Source organism: Terrapene carolina, unplaced genomic scaffold (assembly GCF_002925995.2).
Source record: "Terrapene carolina triunguis isolate 2854851 unplaced genomic scaffold, T_m_triunguis-2.0 Scaffold165, whole genome shotgun sequence".
NCBI classification, from domain to species: Eukaryota; Metazoa; Chordata; order Testudines; family Emydidae; genus Terrapene; species Terrapene triunguis.
Genome location: NW_020664516.1, coordinates 245,238 through 263,214, shown reverse-complemented (window position 1 = coordinate 263,214; position 17,977 = coordinate 245,238). Strand labels below are relative to the sequence as shown.

Sequence of the window (17,977 nt, the reverse complement as noted above, 5' to 3'; positions counted from 1 at the left end):
CCCGCCCCCAGCCTGCCACTACCCTCACCCTGTCATCAACCCCTCCCCTTGCCAACAGCCAACAACCCCCGCCACTACCCCCGCCCCCTGCCAACGCTGGCTCCACCCCCCGGCCGAGCCCCCGCGGCCTCCTCGGCCAATGACTGTCCCCACTTCAGTGCCGGGCTCGCTGGGGGCGGCTCCGCGCGGCGCATGCCGGGATCTCCCTCCCCCGCCCGTCCCTGTCACGTGAGCGCAGCGCGTGTCACGTGATTCGCAGCCGCCGGGTCCCCCCCAGTCGCCGGGAGCGAGCCGGGTCCGGGTCCGCGGCCGCCGCCATGTCGTGCTTCCCCGAGCTCTACTTCAACGTGGACAGCGGCTACCTGGAGGGGCTGGTGCGGGGCTTCAAGGCCGGCGTGCTGAGCCAGGGCGACTACGTGAACCTGGTGCAGTGCGAGAGCCTGGAGGGTGAGTCCCGGGCCCGGCCCGAGCCGCTCCCCGGCCCCCTCGGCGCGCTCCGGCCCGTTCCCGGCCTCGGCTCGGCCCCCCAGGGAAGGCCCCGGCGGCGGCCCGTGTGACAGAGCTGACAGCCCCGGGCTGTTACATAAGCCAGCCGCCCCCCCTCCCCCCCGGCTCTGCGGGCTCGGGCCCCCCAGCTCCCGCGGAGACTCGGGCTCCGAGATGGGGGCGGGTCACGGCCTGGGGATCGTGCCTGAAAGGACCAGGGCTCCTGGCCTTCACCCGCCAGCAGTGACTGGGGCAGGGAAGGTGGCGAAAGCCTTGCTCGTCACCCCTCTCCTCACCCAAGAGCAAGGGGGCATTCCCAGAAACCGAAAGGAGCAAATTTATAACTCACCAGCGGAAATACTTGTGTGTGCAGTTAACTGGAACGGGAATTCACTGCTGTTAGATATCAGACCAAAAGCTTAACTAGAGCTTAACAGCCCAGGGTATCTGGATGGCTAATACAACTCTGAAGTTTGGGGATTGATGTGAATCTGCATAGTTCAGGGCGTGAGCCAACCTCTAGGGGCTTGTCTGCATGGGGAGGTTATTCTGTAATCGGGTCGTGTGAATTCAAAGCACTATCGCTATTCCAGAACTAGTGCACGGTAGTTTATTGCAGTCAGTTTCTTAAGTAGACAAGCCCTAACTGATAGAAATGAAGAAGAACCTTCCTGTGAGTTATCCCACCTCTGCCTTTGGCTGGATGTTTGCACCTTCCTCTGAAGCAGTTAGTTTGGTCGCTCTTGGAGGCAGACTAATGGAGTAGATGGACCACTGGTTGGATCCAGTCTGGCAATTCCAGTGTTCATGTGAAGCCCTAAAAGCTGGAAAGGCATTCTCTGAGTTGCTAGTGTGTACAGTTCCTTCTCATATTGACTTCTTTCTTACTGTCTTGGGTGCTCTTTAGGCCTGGTCTCTCAAATATCTGTCTTCCACCATTTCACATGCCTCCATCCTGTTGCCCACTCCTAATCAGTGGGCGTTCTTCTCTATGTGCCTGTTTTGAATAAGGTTAATATTAGAACTATTTAATGTAACCTTAGTTGTGATTTGCTTAGGTTTTAATGTGTTTTTAATTATGCATAATGATATATCTTCTTCTGAATTGCATTTAGCAACCTGAACGACCAGTAATGAGGGCTCTTGTATGTGAATTTACTAGCTTTTAAAAAGGAATCCTGAAAGTTAAAATCAGGCAAGTGTATGTTAAAAATGCTCTGAGTATGTGGAGTTTTATACAGTACTAAGCATCTCATTTAACACACAAGCTGTTTGCTGTATACAAGCTTTCTGTGGCGGAGGAGTCTGTCCTGAAGAGTTTCTGGTACCTTTTCCTGCAGAGAAGTGTGTGGAGGTTTTTCAGGTGACTTGGTGAAAGGGTTCTCGGAAGTGAAGGGTGTGAGGATTTACATGCTAAAAGGTTCTGGAATTACCTGAGACACAGTGTGTGTTAATTTTTAATCCCCCTGCAGTGGGGCGGTTGCCCCACGCCAGGAAGAGGAAAGGTTAAAGGAGGCCAGAGGGAGCCTGTGCAGAACCCTCCCATTAGAGGAGGGTTCACTAAGCGAGCCCATCGGGAGATGCTTTGTTGCAGTGGCCAATCGGCCAGCAGGGGCCATATATATAAAGGGCTGCTCAACAGAGCAGGGGGAGTCTCTCCCTGCCGTGCTGGGCAGCGTAGCAGAGCTGAAGGAGCTTCTGGCTGACTGCTGCCAGACTGAGGCCCTCGAGGAAGGGCAGATAAGGTGCTAGGGCTGTCCCTACTTGCCGTGAAGGAAGTGGCAACACGGACTGCAGTTTGTCCCTGGAGCAAGGGACTAGACTGGTGACGGCAGCAGGCCACTGAGGCAAATGGCTAACTATAGACTGCTGGGTCCTCTGAAAGGGGGGAGGCAGCGGGGCACAGTCAGAGGGCAGTATCCAGAAGAGGACGCCGTGGTCTGGGGAGTGACGTGGGTCCCAGAGTGGTGGAGACAGCAAAGCGAGAGTAGACACCGAGTAGGCGAGCAAAACACCACCGGAGGAGAGCGCCTTGCAGAAGGACTTGAGCTAATTCCAGAACAGCCAGCAGGCAGTGTCGTGGTAGGGAGTCTGGCTCCGCTACACCCCTTTCTACACAGTCCCTTTCCTTTGTGAAGCTGGAAAGCATCTGGTCAGCTTCACTCTGCTTAGGGTGAAGCTGGGGAGGCTGACTCAGAAATGAAGAACGAGTGGGAGAGAGACACCTTTTGCAGCAGCCAGGAGTGTTTGGAGTGAGTGGGAAAAGGTGGGGAGAGAATGCATCTCCCTGTATCAACCAGGTTGTTTAGGCAGTGAGTGGGGGGAAGTGTGCTGCAAAATTCAGACTCCAAGCGGCTGGAAGCTGATACAATATACAGATTCTTTGAACAGGGTCTAGGAGCAGCACTCTGAAAAGAATCCCAGCAGCTTGGGAGGGTTGGCATCTTGCCTGGTTGATACCCTCTCTGGGGTCTGTGTGTGGGGTGGGAGGTTGGTATCTCTTGTATTGCTCTTGGCTAGCAGACCTAGTTGAACTCTTACATCATGGGGGCTTTAAAACGAGATTAGGTATCTTTCTAAAAGACCTGCCTTATTCCAGCTTCTGGGGGAAATTCTACAGCCTGTGTATCCAGGAAGTCAGATTAGATGATCCTAGTGGTTTCTTCTGGCCTTGGTGTCTGAAGTTGGGAAGGAAAAGCAGAAGAGAAAAGCTAGGATGGTGCAATAAGTGGGACTTTTTGAGTAGTATTTGTCAAATGCATTATCTGGTAGACTTCCCCAGTGTCTGTTTGGTAATTCACATGATAAATGCTGCATTCAACAGCTAGCTCTGGGAGATAGTTTTCTGATGGATTTATTGTGCAACAAATGTGGGAGAAACTTGTCAAATGTACGCAATGAATGTTTGTCTGGCCAGCCCATTAGTGAGATACTAAACTGTATCCAGATACATTATTGCACATTGCAGAGGACATGTCCTTGGGCAGGGTGTGGCAGCACAGGTATTTTTACTCTGGCTAGTAGACTAGGTCCTCGGGCTAATAAGGGTCAGGTCAGTTTTTTTTCAAGACCTGTTCATAACAGCATGATGCATCTCTTTGGCATGTTTTCTTTCTTCCTCTAGGGGGTTCTCTGTGGCACCCATCACTGTACTGCCTCCAATGGGAGTATTTCTAGAGGGGTCCCACGGGGATCTGTATCTGGCCCAGTTCAATTCTGTATCCAATGATCTGCAAACTTTACTGCCAATGACCTTGTTTTCTTCCCAGGTGACATAAAATTGGAGGAGTGGTAAATAATGAGAAGCCAGTTTAGTTTCATAGAGTTGAAGGCAGAAGAGACCATCAGATTATCCATTTTGACCTGCACCCCCCACAACATCAACCTCACCCAGTGCCCCTGTGTTGAGCCCAATAACTTGGGTAGATGAAGGGATCTGAGTCGTCAGGAGGCTAAGTTCTTGTCATAGGCAGAGGGCAGGAGAGACCGAGATACCACCAAAGCCCGAGGCCTCTACAGTGGCAGGGAACTGATAAGGTGGGAGATGCCCACGCAGTTCATGCTCCATGCTGCAGAAGAAGATGGGTGTGGGGGATGCACGGGCCTCACCAATCTGATTTGGAAGAAAATTTCTTCCCACCTCCAACTCTGGTGTTCAGGTTGACTCTGAGCAAGACTCACCAGACAGACATCTTTTCTTTCCACCTTAGAGCACCAGCCCACCCTGTCCAGCATCCCATCTCCAGCTGTGGCCAGCCCTGATGCTTCAGAGGAAGGCAGGAAAAAACCCAGAACACATCTGACCAATTGTGGTTTAGGGGAGGGAAATTCCTTCTCAACCCCTGCAGGAAACTAGCTGAAGCCCTGAAACCTGATACTGGATTACAGTCAGTGTCATAAAACAGAGCAGCAAGTGTTCAGGGCATTGCAGAACTTCTGTTCTCTCTGTGGCCTATGAAGGGAGAGGACGAATAGGGGGATTAATACAGATTCAGACTCCAAGGTCATAAGAGACCACCGTGGTCATCCAGTTCAAGGCCCCGCACACGCAGATGGTAGGATTTCTTCCAGAAACTGGATTAAAGCTTGTCTTTTAGAAAGATATCTAATCTCAGACTCCAGCTGATGGAGAGTCCACCACCTCCCTGGTAAACTGTTCCATGTTTAATTACCCTCACCACTAGGAAATTGCATCTTATTTCAAAGCTGAAACATCCCCCACTCTCCAGGGATCCCCCACTCTTTTTCCATGTGTCTGAGCCTGTACACAGTGATCAAATCTCCTCTCAGCCTTCCCTTTGATAAACTGAATAGATAGGGCCCTTCATTTTCAGTTTTGATTTTATTTATTTTTTCTTGGGATTTTATCAGTGATTTTACCACAACAACAAAAACAGGTGAAAATCAGTGAAAAAAACTATTAATTTTTCTGGGTAAATATCAGTTTTTGTGTGTGTGTGTGTGTGTGTGTGTGTGTGTGTGGACGGAAAGATGGGGTGAAAAGTATTCAGTAGATTAATGCTTTGAATTCCGTTCATCAGTGTGGTTTGCTGCAGAACTAAAACAGAATTCAGAACACAGTGCTGCCACTTCTGAGTTTAAGAAAACAATATCTCTAATCCCTAAATAAAACTTTTCGTTTGAGTAAACAGTTTACTGGTGTAGACTTAGAACTGTTATTCAATGTAAATATTTCTAGGCTAATTGGGCCACACCATTTGCAGCGCATACACTCAACTTCATCCTTTTCTCCTGTTTTTTTTTTTAATTTATTAATTTTCAAATGCTTCCTTGTGTTCTGAAACATATTCTGACACAGATTTTTGTTTTCTTCCCATTTTAGTGGGTCAAATCTTTAAACCATTATCTGCTAACAGCTTGAAATGTGTACGTGGTGGGTGTGAGATTCATCAGTACGTTCAGATGCGCACGCACTTCAGAGCTTGCCTGTTGGTTTATTGTGTGTCTCTTCTAGACTAATACTGAGCCTTACTTCACCAGGCAGCTTTGCACAGACCCACAGACTAATGTATTATCGTAATACACCTATCTTATGCCATGTACTGTATTTTCCTAATAAAATAAGTTATTTTTTATATATTTGAATGATATAAAAGTAGGGTGACAGTGGGGGGAGGTGGGAGGAGAAGAGAGAAGAATACTACTTTTCATAAAACCAGGGCATTTTTTGGTAAAAATCGGTTTAAACTGAAAACGAAGGGGCTTATGAACAGACAGCTTAAGGCTTGTTTTCCAGCCCCTGGGTCATTTGTGTGGCCTGTCTTTGAACTCTCTGCACACTCTTTTTGAAGTGCAGACACTAGAACTGGACACAGTACCCTATCGTCTTATCAGTGCGGTGTGTAGAGGCAAGTTCACTTCCCTAATTCTGCTTTTATACATCGAATAATTGCATTAGCCATTTTTGCTACAGCATTGCATTGACCGCTCATGTTGAGGTGATGATCAGTGATGGTCCCCAAGTCCTTGAATCACCGCCTTCAAAGTCAGTCCCTATTCTGTAGGTATAACCTGTGCTCTTGGTTCCCAGAGGCATTACCTTGCATTTGGTGGCATTAGAACACATTTTGATGCATTTAACTAGGCAATTCAGATCACTAACAGTAGCCTGTCCTCATTATTTACTACCCCACCGATCCTTGTCATGTGCAAACCTTATTAGTAAAGATTTTATATTGTATAAATGATTATTTAAAATTTAACATTTTTATCAGCATTGAACAAAGAATCAATCCCTGGCAGACCTCGCTAGAAACAGCCCTGCTCATTCACATCTTTCCATTAATAACTGCTTTTGGAGATCAGTCAGTGAGCCAGTCTTTAGTCCTCCTAATGTGCCCTGTTAATTCGATGAATTTTTTTTTTTTTTAATCAAAATGTTATGTGGTACTAAGTCTAATTACTTAGATTTCTCTGGCTGCTGTAGTTGCCTTTATCAACTGGACTTGTAATCCTGCATCTCCCTCCCACCAAAAGCAGCCTATCTTCTGTGAAACTGGGCTGACTAGCCTAGGCGCTGACACCGTGGGTGCTCCGGGGCTGGAGCACCCATGGGGAAAAATTAGTGGGTGCTCTGCACCCACCGGCAGCCAAGCATGAGATCAGACTAGATTCCAAGGCCAGAAGGGACCACTGTGATCATTTAGTCTGACGACCTGTACAACACAGACCAGAGAACTCCCCAAAATAATTCCCAGAGCAGATCTTTTAGAAAAACCTCCAACTTGATTTTAAAATGGTCAGGGATGGAGAATCCACCGCATCCCTTGGTAAATTGTTCCGATGCTTAATTACTCCCTGTTAAAATATATTCCTTAATTCCTGAATTTGTCTACCTTCAACTTCTAGCTAATGGATTGTTAGGCCTTTCTCTGCTAGACTGAAGATCTCATTATTAAATACTTGTTCCACATGTAGATACTTACAAACTGCAATCAAGCCACCCTTAATGTTCTTTGTTAAGCTAAAGAGATTCAAGGAACTCGGTCACTACAAAGCAGGTTTTCCAATCCTGTAATCATTCTCATGGCTCTTCTTTGAACCCTCTATAATTTATCAACCTCTTTCTTGAATTGTGGGCACCAGAACTGGACACAGCATTCCAGCAGTGCCAGATGTAGAGGTAAAATTACCTCTCCACTCCTACTCGGCTTCCCCCCCCCCCCTTATGCATCCCAGGGTGGCATTCGCTCTTTTGGTCACAGCATCACACTGGGAGCTCACGTTCAGCTGTTTATCCACCACCACGCCCACATCTCTTTCAGAGTCTCTGCTTCCCAGGATAGCCGCTCTCCTGTAAGTTTAGCCCACATTCTTTGTTCCTAGATGGAAATGTTCACATTTAGCCGTATTTAAACGCATGATGAGGTGATCATAATGGTCCCTTCTGGCTTTTACACCTGTGCATTATTGTGTTCCCATCATGTCCATTCCCTCCCCCATAAATAGTCCCAGCCTTTTCATTTCCTCTTCATGGGGGAGGTTTTCCAGGCTTGTAAAGGGGTTCACTCATTGCAGAAGTGCCCACTAATCTCCAGGTGGGGCATCTTTCACATTGTTGCCCCCGCCGACAGTTGTTCCTTGCTGCACTGGTCTCTTTTGTAACCCAGCCCTCCAGACAGGTCACAATCTTAATGTCCACCCCTTTTGGGGTAATGAAATTCAGCAAATAATTCCAAGACCCATAGGTGCCGACTTCTGCTCACGCCAGTGGGTGCTCTACCCCCATCTGCCCCGGCCCCATCCCGCTCCCATTCCAACCCCTTCCCCAAAGTCCCTGCCCCTCTTTCCCCACCTCCTTCCCTGAGCGTGCCACGTTCCCGCTCCTCCCTCCCCCCCCCGAGCTTGCTAGCACTGGGAAGTAGGAAGAGCAGTAGGGACATGGTGCGCTCAGGGGAGGAGGTGGAGGAGGAGGTGAGGTTGGGAGGGGAGGGGACCTTGGCTGCCGGTGGGTGCAGAGCACCCACAAATTTTTCCCCATGGGTGCTCCAGCCCCGGAGCACCCACGGAGTCGGCGCCTATGCCAAGACCTTGCGTCAGATCTCCGGCCCCTGACTCTGGGCTCATGCCACTTTGCCAGTGGCTGGTAGGGGAACCCAGGCCCCCCCTCCTATGCAGGTTTCCAGCTCAGAGAGCCTATAACCAGCAGCCAAGGTTGCACAACTGAAACAGGCTGTCAAGTGTGCTGAGCACAGCATGTGACTGAGCACACACTGACCCGTCACTTTGAAGTTAACATTCGATTTCCTGTTTCAGAGTCGCAGCCGTGTTAGTCTGTGTCAGCAAAAAGAACCGGAGTACTTGTGGCACCTTAGAGACTAACACATTGATTGGAGCATAAGCTTCGTGGGCTACAGCCCACTTTATCAGATGCATAGAATGGAACATACAGGAGAGAGAGAGAGAGAGAGACACACACACACACACATACAGAACATGAAAAGGTGGAAGTAGCCATACCAACTCTAAGGCTATGTCTACACTACAGAATTAGGTCGGATTTATAGAAGCCGGTTTTATAGAAACCGGTTGTATGCAGCCGATTGTGTGTGTCCCCACCTAAAATGCTCTAAGTGCATGAAGTCGGCGGACCGCGTCCACAGTACCGAGGCTAGCGTCGACTTCCGGCGCATTGCACTATGGTACCTATCCCACAGTTCCCGGAGCCTCCGGCGCCCATTGGAATTATGGGTTGAGATCGCAATGCCCGGATGATGCAAAGCAGTGCCGCGAGGGGTTCTGGGTACATTGCGTCAGGCCCCTCCCCCGCCGTCACAGCAACGGCAGACAATAGATTCGCGCCTTTTTACCTGGGTTACCTGTGCAGACAACATACCACGCCAAGCATTGAGCCCGCTCAGCTCAGCTCACCGTCACCATATGTCTTCCGGGTGCCGGCAAACGTGGGACTGCATTGCTAAACAGCAGCAGCAGCTTACTGCCTTTTGGCGGTAGACGGTGCAGCATGACTGGTAGCCTTCATTGGCGATCTGGGTGCAGGCAGCTGTGGGGCTGGCAGCCGTGGTGCTGCATTGCACCAGCCCCTTGCCTTTTGGTAGAAGATGGTTTATTACGATTGGTAACCGTCGTCATCGTACTGCAGTGGCTGTCGATCATGGGCACCCGGGCAGACAATGATGGTTATCAGTCGTAGTATGCTATTTTCTGCCAAGTGCCCAGTATTGTCTGCTAAGCACCCAGAAGAGGCCGATGGCGATCTGGGTGCTGGCAGACATGGGGCTGGCAGACGTGGGGCTAGATTGCTACACAGCAGCAACCCCTTGCCTTTTGGGCAGTAGATAGCATATTACGATTGGTATCCATCATTGTCGTACTGCAGTGGGTATCAGATGGTGCAATAGACCTGAAGGCTAACTGCCAAGCGCCCAGTATTTGCTGCCAAGCACCCAGAAAATGCCAAGGGCTATCAGTCATGCTGCGCCGTCGTCTTAAGATGTAAAAAATAGATTTATTCTCCATTCATTTGCTTCCCCCCTCCCTCCTGCTAAACCCAGGCTTTTGAGTGCAATCTTTGGGGGGGGGGCATTCTGTGTGACAGTTGTTTGTGTTTCTCCCTGATGCAAACCCACCTTTCTTGATTTTAATTCCCTGTACCTGTACGCGGTGTCACTTGCCCCTCCCTCCCTCTCTCCCTCCCTCCCTTCTTCCCCTGGTCCGTCAGATACTACTTTCGCGCCTTTTTTCAGACCAGACGCCATAGCCAGCACTGGGATCATGGAGCCCGCTCAGATCACCGCGGCAATTCTGAGCACTATGAACACCACGCGCATTGTCCTGGAAAACATGCAGAGCCTCCTGGACATGCCAAAGCCAAACCAGGACCAGCTGAGGAGGAGGCGATTGCAGCGCGGCGACGATAGTGATGAGGAAATTGACATGGACCTCTCACAAGGCACAGGCCCCAGCAATGTGGAAATCTTGGTGTTACTGGGGCAGGTTCATGCCGTGGACCGCCGATTCTGGGCCCGGGAAACAAGCACAGAGTGGTGGGACCGCATCGTGTTGCAGGTCTGGGACGATGCCCAGTGGCTGCGAAACTTTCGCATGCGTAAGGGCACTTTCATGGAACTTTGTGACTTGCTTTCCCCTGCCCTGAAGCGCCAGAATACCAGGATGAGAGCAGCCCTCACAGTGGAGAAGCGAGTGGCGATAGCCCTGTGGAAGCTTGCAACGCCAGACAGCTACCGGTCAGTCGGGAATCAATTTGGAGTGGGCAAATCTACTGTGGGGGCTGCTGTGATCCAAGTTGCCAGGGCAATGAGAGACCTGGTGATATCAAGGGTAGTGACTCTGGGAAACGTGCAGACCATAGTGGATGGCTTTGCTGCAATGGGATTCCCAAACTGGTGGGGCCATAGACGGAACCCATATCCCTATCTTGGCACCGGCGCACCAAGCCGCCGACTACATAAACCGCAAGGGGTACTTTTCAATGCTGCTGCAAGCCCTGGTGGATCACAAGGGACGTTTCACCGACATCAACGTGGGCTGGCCGGGAAGGGTACATGATGCTCGCGTCTTCAGGCAGTCTCTTCTGTTTCGAAAGCTGGAGGAAGGGACTTTCTTCCCGGACCAGAAAATAACCATTGGGGATGTTGAAATGCCTATCGTGATCCTTGGGGACCCAGCCTACCCCTTAATGCCATGGCTCATGAAGCCGTACACAGGCAGCCTGGACAGTAGTCAGGACCTGTTCAACTACAGGTTGAGCAAGTGCCGAATGGTGGTGGAATGTGCATTTGGCCGTTTAAAAGCGCGCTGGCGCAGCTTACTGACTCGCTCAGACCTTAGCGAAAAGAATCTCCCCATTGTTATTGCTGCTTGCTGTGCGCTCCACAATATATGTGAAAGTAAGGGGGAGACATTTATGGCGGGGTGGGAGGTTGAGGCAAATCGCCTGGCCGCTGATTACGCGCAGCCAGACACCAGGGCGGTTAGAGGAGCACAGCAGGGCGCGGTGCGCATCAGAGAAGCGTTGAAAACCAGTTTTGTGACTGGCCAGGCTATGGTGTAAAACTTCTGTTTGTTGCTCCTTGATGAACCCTCTGCCCCTCCCCCACCACCCTGTTAACTCTACTTCCCTGCAAACCAACCACCCCACCCTCCCCTACTACCCTCCCCCCTTCGAGCACCACTTGCAGAGGCAATAAAGTCATTGTTGCTTCACATTCATGCATTCTTTATTACTTCAGCACACAACTAGGGGGATAATTGGAAAGGTAGCCCGGGATGGGTGGGGGAGGAGGGAAGGAAAAGGACACACTCCAATTTAAAACTTTAAAACTTATTGCTATGGAAATCATCTAGGGTGGAGTGAGTGGGTGGCCGAAGGCCCCCCCACCGTGTTCTTGGGCGTCTGGGTGAGGAGGCAATGGGACTTGGGGAGGAGGGCTGCTGGTTACAGAGGGGCTGTAGCGGCGGTCTCTGCTCCTGCTGCCTTTCCTGCAGCTCAACCATACGCAGGAGCATATCACTTTGATGCTCCAGCAGCCGGAGCATCGACTCTTGCTTTCTGATTACAAGTTGACGCCACCTCTCCTCTTCAGCCCGCGTTTCAGCACGCAACTTCTCCTCTTCAGCACGCCACCTCTCCTCTCGCTCATATTGGGCTTTTTTAAAATCAGTCATTGACTGCCTCCACGCATTCAGCTGTGCTCTGTCAGCGTGGGAGGCAGTCTGAAGTTCAGTAAACATTTCGTCACGCGTCCTTCGCTTCCTTCTTCGAATATTCACTAGCCTCTGCGAAGGAGTAAGATTTGCAGCTGGTGGAGAAGGGAGAGGTTGTTAAAAAAGATACATTTTAGAGAACAATGGGTAGACTCTTTCACGTTAGATTTTGCTGTTCACAACATCACACAGCACATGTGCTTTCGTTACAAGGTCGCATTTTTCCTCTTATATTGAGAGTCTCCTGGTTTGGTGTGAGAGATCACTCACGCAGTGCCAGGACACAGATTTCAGCTTGCAGGCAGCCATGGTAAGACATATAGTCTTTGGGCTTTTTTAACCTTCTTAACATGTGGGGATGGTTTCAAACAGTTCTGCCCTCATTTCCCATACCAAGCACCCGTGCCATTTAAAATGGGTTTGCAATGTAAAAGGAGGGGCTGCGATTTCAGGTTTAACATGCAGCACAAACCCAACTAACTCCCCTCCCCCTCACACCCAATTCTCTGGGATGGTCACTTCACCCCTCCCCCCCACCGCGTGGTTAACAGCGGGGAATATTTCTGTTCAGCAGAGCAGGAAGGGGCACCTCTGAATGTCCCCTTAATAAAATTGCCCCATTTTAACCAGGTGACCGTGAATGATATCACTCTCCTGAGGATAACAAAGAGCGATAAGGAATGGATGTTGTCTGCATGCCAGCAAACACCGGGACCATACGCTGCCATGCTTTGTTATGCAATGATTCCAGACTACGTGCTACTGGCCTGGCGTGGTAAAGTGTCCTACCATGGCGGACGGGATAAGGCAGCCCTCCCCAGAAACCTTTTGCAAAGGCTTTGGGAGTACATGAAGGAGAGCTTTCTGGAGATGTCCCTGGAGGATTTCCGCTCCATCCCCATACACGTTAACAGACTTTTCCAGTAGCTGTACTGGCCGCGATTGCCAGGGCAAATTAATCATTAATCATTAAACACGCTTGTTTTTAAACCATGTGTAATTTTTGCAAAGGTACACTCACCAGAGGTCCCCTGTGTGCCCTCAGGGTCTTGGGTCAGTTCGGGGGTTACTGTTTCCAGGTCCAGGGTGACAAACATATCCTGGCTGTTGGGGTAACTGGTTTCTCCGCTTCCTTGCTGCTGTGAGCTATCTATGTTCTCTCCATCCTCATCTTCCTCGTCCGCCGAACCCGCTTCCCCGTTTGCAGAGAGGGACTCATAGAACATGCTTGGGCTAGTGGTGGCTGCACGCCCTAGAATGGCATGCAGCTCCGCGTAGTAGCGGCATGTTTGCGGCTCTGCCCCGGACCTTCCGTTTGCGTCTCTGACTTTGTGGTAGGCTTGCCTTAGCTCCTTAATTTTCACGCGGCACTGCCGCGCGTCCCTGTTATGGCCTCTGTCCTTCATGGCCTTGGAGATCTTTTCTAATGTTTTGCCGTTTCTTTTACTGTTTCGGAGTTCGGCGAGCACTGCTTCATCTCCCCAGATGGCGATCAGATCCTGTACCTCCCGTTCGGTCCAGGCTGGAGCTCTTCTGCGATCCTGGGACTGGGACTCCATCATGGTTACCTGTGCTGATGGGCTCTGCATGGTCACCTGTGCTCTCCACGCTGAGCAAACAGGAAATGAAATTCAAACGTTCGCGGGGCTTTTCCTGTCTACCTGGCCAGTGCATCTGAGATGAGAGTGCTGTCCAGAGCGGTCACAATGAAGCACTGTGGGATAGCTCCCGGAGGCCAGTAATGTCGAATTCCGTCCACACTAACCCAATTCCGACCCCCTAAGGCCGATTTTATCGCTAATCCCCTTGTCGAGGTGGTGTTAGGAAACCGGTTTAAAGGGCCCTTTAAGTCGACAGAAAGGGCTTCGTAGTGTAAACGTGTCCAGGCTTAAGTCGATTTAACGCGGCTAAAGTCGACCTAAACTCGTAGTGTAGACCAGGCCTAAGAGGCTAATTAATTAAGATGAGCAATTATCAGCAGGAGGAAAAAAAACTTTTGTAGTGATAATCAAGATGGTCCATTTCAGACAGTTGACAAGAGGTGTGAGGATACTTAACATGGGGAAATAGATTCAATGTGTGTAATGACTCAGCCATTCCCAGTCTCTATTCAAGCCTAAGGTAATGGTATCTAGTTTGCATATTAATTCAAGTTCAGCAGTTTCTCGTTGGAGTCTGGTTTTGAAGCTTTTCTGTTGCAAAATTGCCACCTTTAAGTCTGTTACTGAGTGACCAGAGGGGATGAAGTGTTCCCCTACTAGTTTTTGAATGTTATGATTCCTGATGTCAGATTTGTGTCCATTTATTCTTTTGCGTAGAGACTGTCCAGTTTGGCCAATGTACACGGCAGAGGGGCATTGCTGGCACATGATGGCATATATCACATTGGTAGATGTGCAGGTGAATGAGCCCCTGATGGCATGGCTGATGTGATTAGGTCCTATGATGGTGTCACTTGAATAGATATGTGGACAGAGTTGGCATCGGGCTTTGTTGCAAGGATAGGTTCCTGGGTCAGTGTTGTGTGGTTGCTGGTGAGTATTTGCTTCAAGTTGGGGGGCTGCCTGTAAGCGAGGACTGGTCTGTCTCCCAAGATCTGTGAGAGTGAGGGATCATCTTTCAGGATAGGTTGTAGATCTTTGATGATGCGCTGGAGAGGTTTTAGTTGAGGGCTGAAGGTGACGGCTATTTCCTGTGCACACATTACATAAGGCAACTGCCGGTCATTCATTATAACGGGGAGAGAGAAGCTGAAGACAATATAGGTAATGTTATTAGTTTCCTGCAGTATCTCACATCTTTGATCTTAAGGTTGCCTGAACACAGTTGCATACATAATATAAAGGCAATTAAGGCATGAAAGGGACTTGTCACCTACAAGCTAATTTGGTTACTTCTAACAGGACATAGGTAAACGCCCACAATGGTTAGAGAGGGCTAGCCTAATTACCATTTCTTTGATATCCACACACCAGTGAATTGTCCTGATTATAATTGCAATGCCTCTTGTTAAGTTGTTATGGGTCATACATAAGGCTATGATTTAGTCACGGGGGTCATGGCAGTCATGGATTCCGTGACTTTACCAGACCTCCATGACTTCTAGGGCTTCAGGAGGAGGAGGCAGGACTGTGTTCCCCTGCCCTGCAACTGGGGCTGGCTGGAACCAGGACTCTGTAGCCTCAGCCCTGCGGCTTCCGCCAGGGGCTGTAGCTGGGGCCATGCACCTCCGCCCTGCGGCTTCCACCGGGGCTGCGCGCCTTTGCCCAGGGGTGTCCTGGGCTTGGCAGGGGCTGCAGCCGGGACCGTGTGCCCTAGCCCCGCGGTGTCCTGGGCTTGGCAGGGGCTGCAGCCGGGACTGTGCGCCTCCCCTTGCGGCTTTCCAGGGCTGTGTGCCCCCGCCCCGCTGCGGCTGGGACTTGGCAGGGGCTGCAGTTGGGGCCGCATACTCCTGTCCTACAGCTGCAACCAGCTTTGGAGTGGGGGCTGTGTGGCCCCTGTGGCTGTGCCCCGCACTGCGGCCATGGAGGTGGGCTCGGCCTGTTAGTCCTCCCCATGGGACTCCATTCCTCCCCCTACCTAGCCCTGCCCCCCTCCGCTCCCCAGTTATTTTTAGTAAAGTAACAGACAGGTCAAGGGCTCTGAATTTTCGTTTATTGCCTGTGACCTGTTTGTGGCTTTTACTAAAAATAACTGTGATACGGCGATTGCTTCCAGAGGAAAGCAGCATCAGGAAAGTACTGGTGAATTTGTAGCTGTCTCTAGTGCAGTAAGTGTGGTGTCTCTTGAGGACAGTTTATCACACTCTGTTTCCTCTTCGCTCCAGCTCTCTGCTCATCTGAGACTGGAGGATGGTCAGCACTGGTTGCCATTTTGGTGAGGGGTCTGACTACAGGTTGGAACCGCTGCTCATAAACGAGGACATTTTAATTTCCCCTCCTCCTCTGCGCGATCGCAGGAAAAGATCTATTTGATTGTGCAGCTCCTCTCATGGCCAGTGCAGCATTGCATCCCTTTCATGAAAAAAGATAACAGGACACAAAGGGGAAGAGTGAGGGCACATAAGTAGGTCACTGTATGTACCTCTTCCATATGTGAATGGATATTATTGTACCCTTTCCTGAGGCATGAGTTAGTTTTTTCTCCAAGGGTGCTACAGTAGGTAGCTCTTTCTATGCTGAGTGGGTTAGTGTCTCTTTTCTCAATGTTGTTAGAGAGGCTGCAGCCCGTTTCTGGATGTTGATTGTGAGGCATCTCCTATCCCCAAAGTGCATGCACACCTGGTGAGCTTCCTGTATGCTCTCCTAGTTCCTGTGCGGGTGTGCCGAATCAGAGAGCTGGAAATCCCTTGTATGCACCTCCAACGCTGGGGCTGTTACAAGACCTGCCTGTAATAGGCATGTGGGATCCATCATAGTCTGTTTATAACGTTGAGAATATTTTAGTAGAGCTAATAGTGCCTTTCGCATTTGGCCAGCTTTGGGGCTAGATTCTACGGTATCTGCTTCAATATTTTGGCAGTGGGTCAGGTTTTAAGTCCCAAATAAATAGTGCTTTTGGCCTTGTTTGGAGAATGACTCCAGAATTCACCTTGCTGTTAGGTAATACTTCCTGATACTTGGCCTGAATTGTTCCTTCCTTATCCTAATCCCCATGAATCACACACAATTCTTCTCCTCTTGGTGTTTACATCCAGCCTGTATTTGTAGCCTTTTAGCCATCTGTCCCCACTTAGCTATTGCTCAGCCAAGCTCTTTAAATTGGAGTGGTGCCTCCCTCCATACTGACTAGTCATAGAATCATACAAGGGTAGGGCTGGCAGGACCTTGAAGTCCAGTTCAGACCCCTGCGCCGAGGCATGACCAAGTAAACCTGGCCTGTCCTTAACTGGTGTTTGTTCAAACTGTTCTTAAAAACCTCCAATAATGGGGATTCCACAGCCTCCCTTAGAGTTAGATATTAGGAAAAACTTTCTAATCTAAATATCCCTTGCTGCAGATTAAGCCCATTTTTGCTTCCTTCAGTGGAAATGGAGAAAAACTGATCATCGTCGTCCTTTATAACAGCCCTTAACATAATTGAAAATTATCAGGTTCCCCCTCAACCATCTTTTCTCAAGATGAAACATGCCCAGTTTTTTAATCTTTCCTCAGAGGTCAGGTATTCTAACCCTTTTCTCATTTTTGTTGCTCACCTCTGGACTCTCTCCAATTTGTCCTGATCTTTCCTAAAGTGTGGTGCCCAGAATTGGACACACCACTCCAGCTGAGGCCTTATGAGTGTCAAGTAGAGTAGACACAAAAGGGAATTTTCCTAACACGCAATGCTCCTGTTAATCTCCCCCAGAAGATTAGCCTTTTTCACAACTGCATCACATTGCTGACTCCTATTCAATTTGTGACCCACTGTAACCCCCAGATCCTTTTCAGCAGTACTACTGTCTAGCTAGTTATTCCCCATTTTGTAGTTGTGCAAAATGTGTAGTTTGCTTTTTTCCCTTCCTAAGTGGTGTATTTTGTACTTTGTTCTTTATTGAATTTATCTTGTTGATTTCAGACCAATTCTCACATTTGTCAAGATCATTTTGAATTCTAATCCTGTCCTCCAAATTGCTTGCAGTCCTTCCTAGCTTGGTTTAGCCTGCAAATTTTATAAGCACACTCTCCACTCCCTTATCCAACTTCTTAATGAAAATGCTGAATATACCAGACCCAGGTCTGACCCCTGCAGGATCCCACGGGGTACACCCTCCCAGAATAATAGCAAGGCATTGATAACTACTTCTTTAGTACAATCTTTCAACCTGTTGTACACCTGCCCTGTAGTAATTTCTTCTAGCCCACATTTCCTTAGTTTGCTTATGAGAATGTGATGTGGGACTGTCAAAAGCATGAATAAAATCAAAATATGTCTCATCTGCTGCTTTCCCCCCACATCCACTAGGCTAGTGACCCTGTCAAATTCCAGCTCTCTGGTTTTCCAAGCACTCCCTGGATATGATCTTCTTTCCACTGATCCCTCCATCCCTGGCTGCCTCTCTCTCCTCCTCTGACTTTAATCCATTATTAGCCTTTGACTTCTACAAGGAATCCTACAAAAAGTGGAAACGGGGATGAATTGCTAAGGAGGAGTACAAAAGAATAATGTAAGCATGTAGGGACAAAATCAGAGTAAGGCAAAAATGTTACACCTAGCAAGAGACATAAAAGGTAATAAGAAGAGGTTCTATAAATACATTAGGAACAGGGTGGATTTGATTTAAATCACTAGTCAGGAAGACTCA

At 49.3% G+C, this 17,977-nt stretch overlaps 1 protein-coding gene across 1 annotated transcript in view; it reads left to right on the top strand.

Moving 5' to 3' along the window:
• The first annotated feature begins 235 nt into the window (after window positions 1-235).
• The window catches only part of LOC112104255 (V-type proton ATPase subunit d 1), a 93,892-nt gene continuing 76,150 nt past the window's right edge, over window positions 236-17,977 (top strand). Inside the window, exon 1 of the mRNA XM_024196474.3 lies at window positions 236-447. Within this exon, the coding sequence (XP_024052242.2) occupies window positions 318-447 (130 nt within the window). The 5' untranslated portion in view covers window positions 236-317. The remainder of the gene's footprint in view (window positions 448-17,977) is intronic.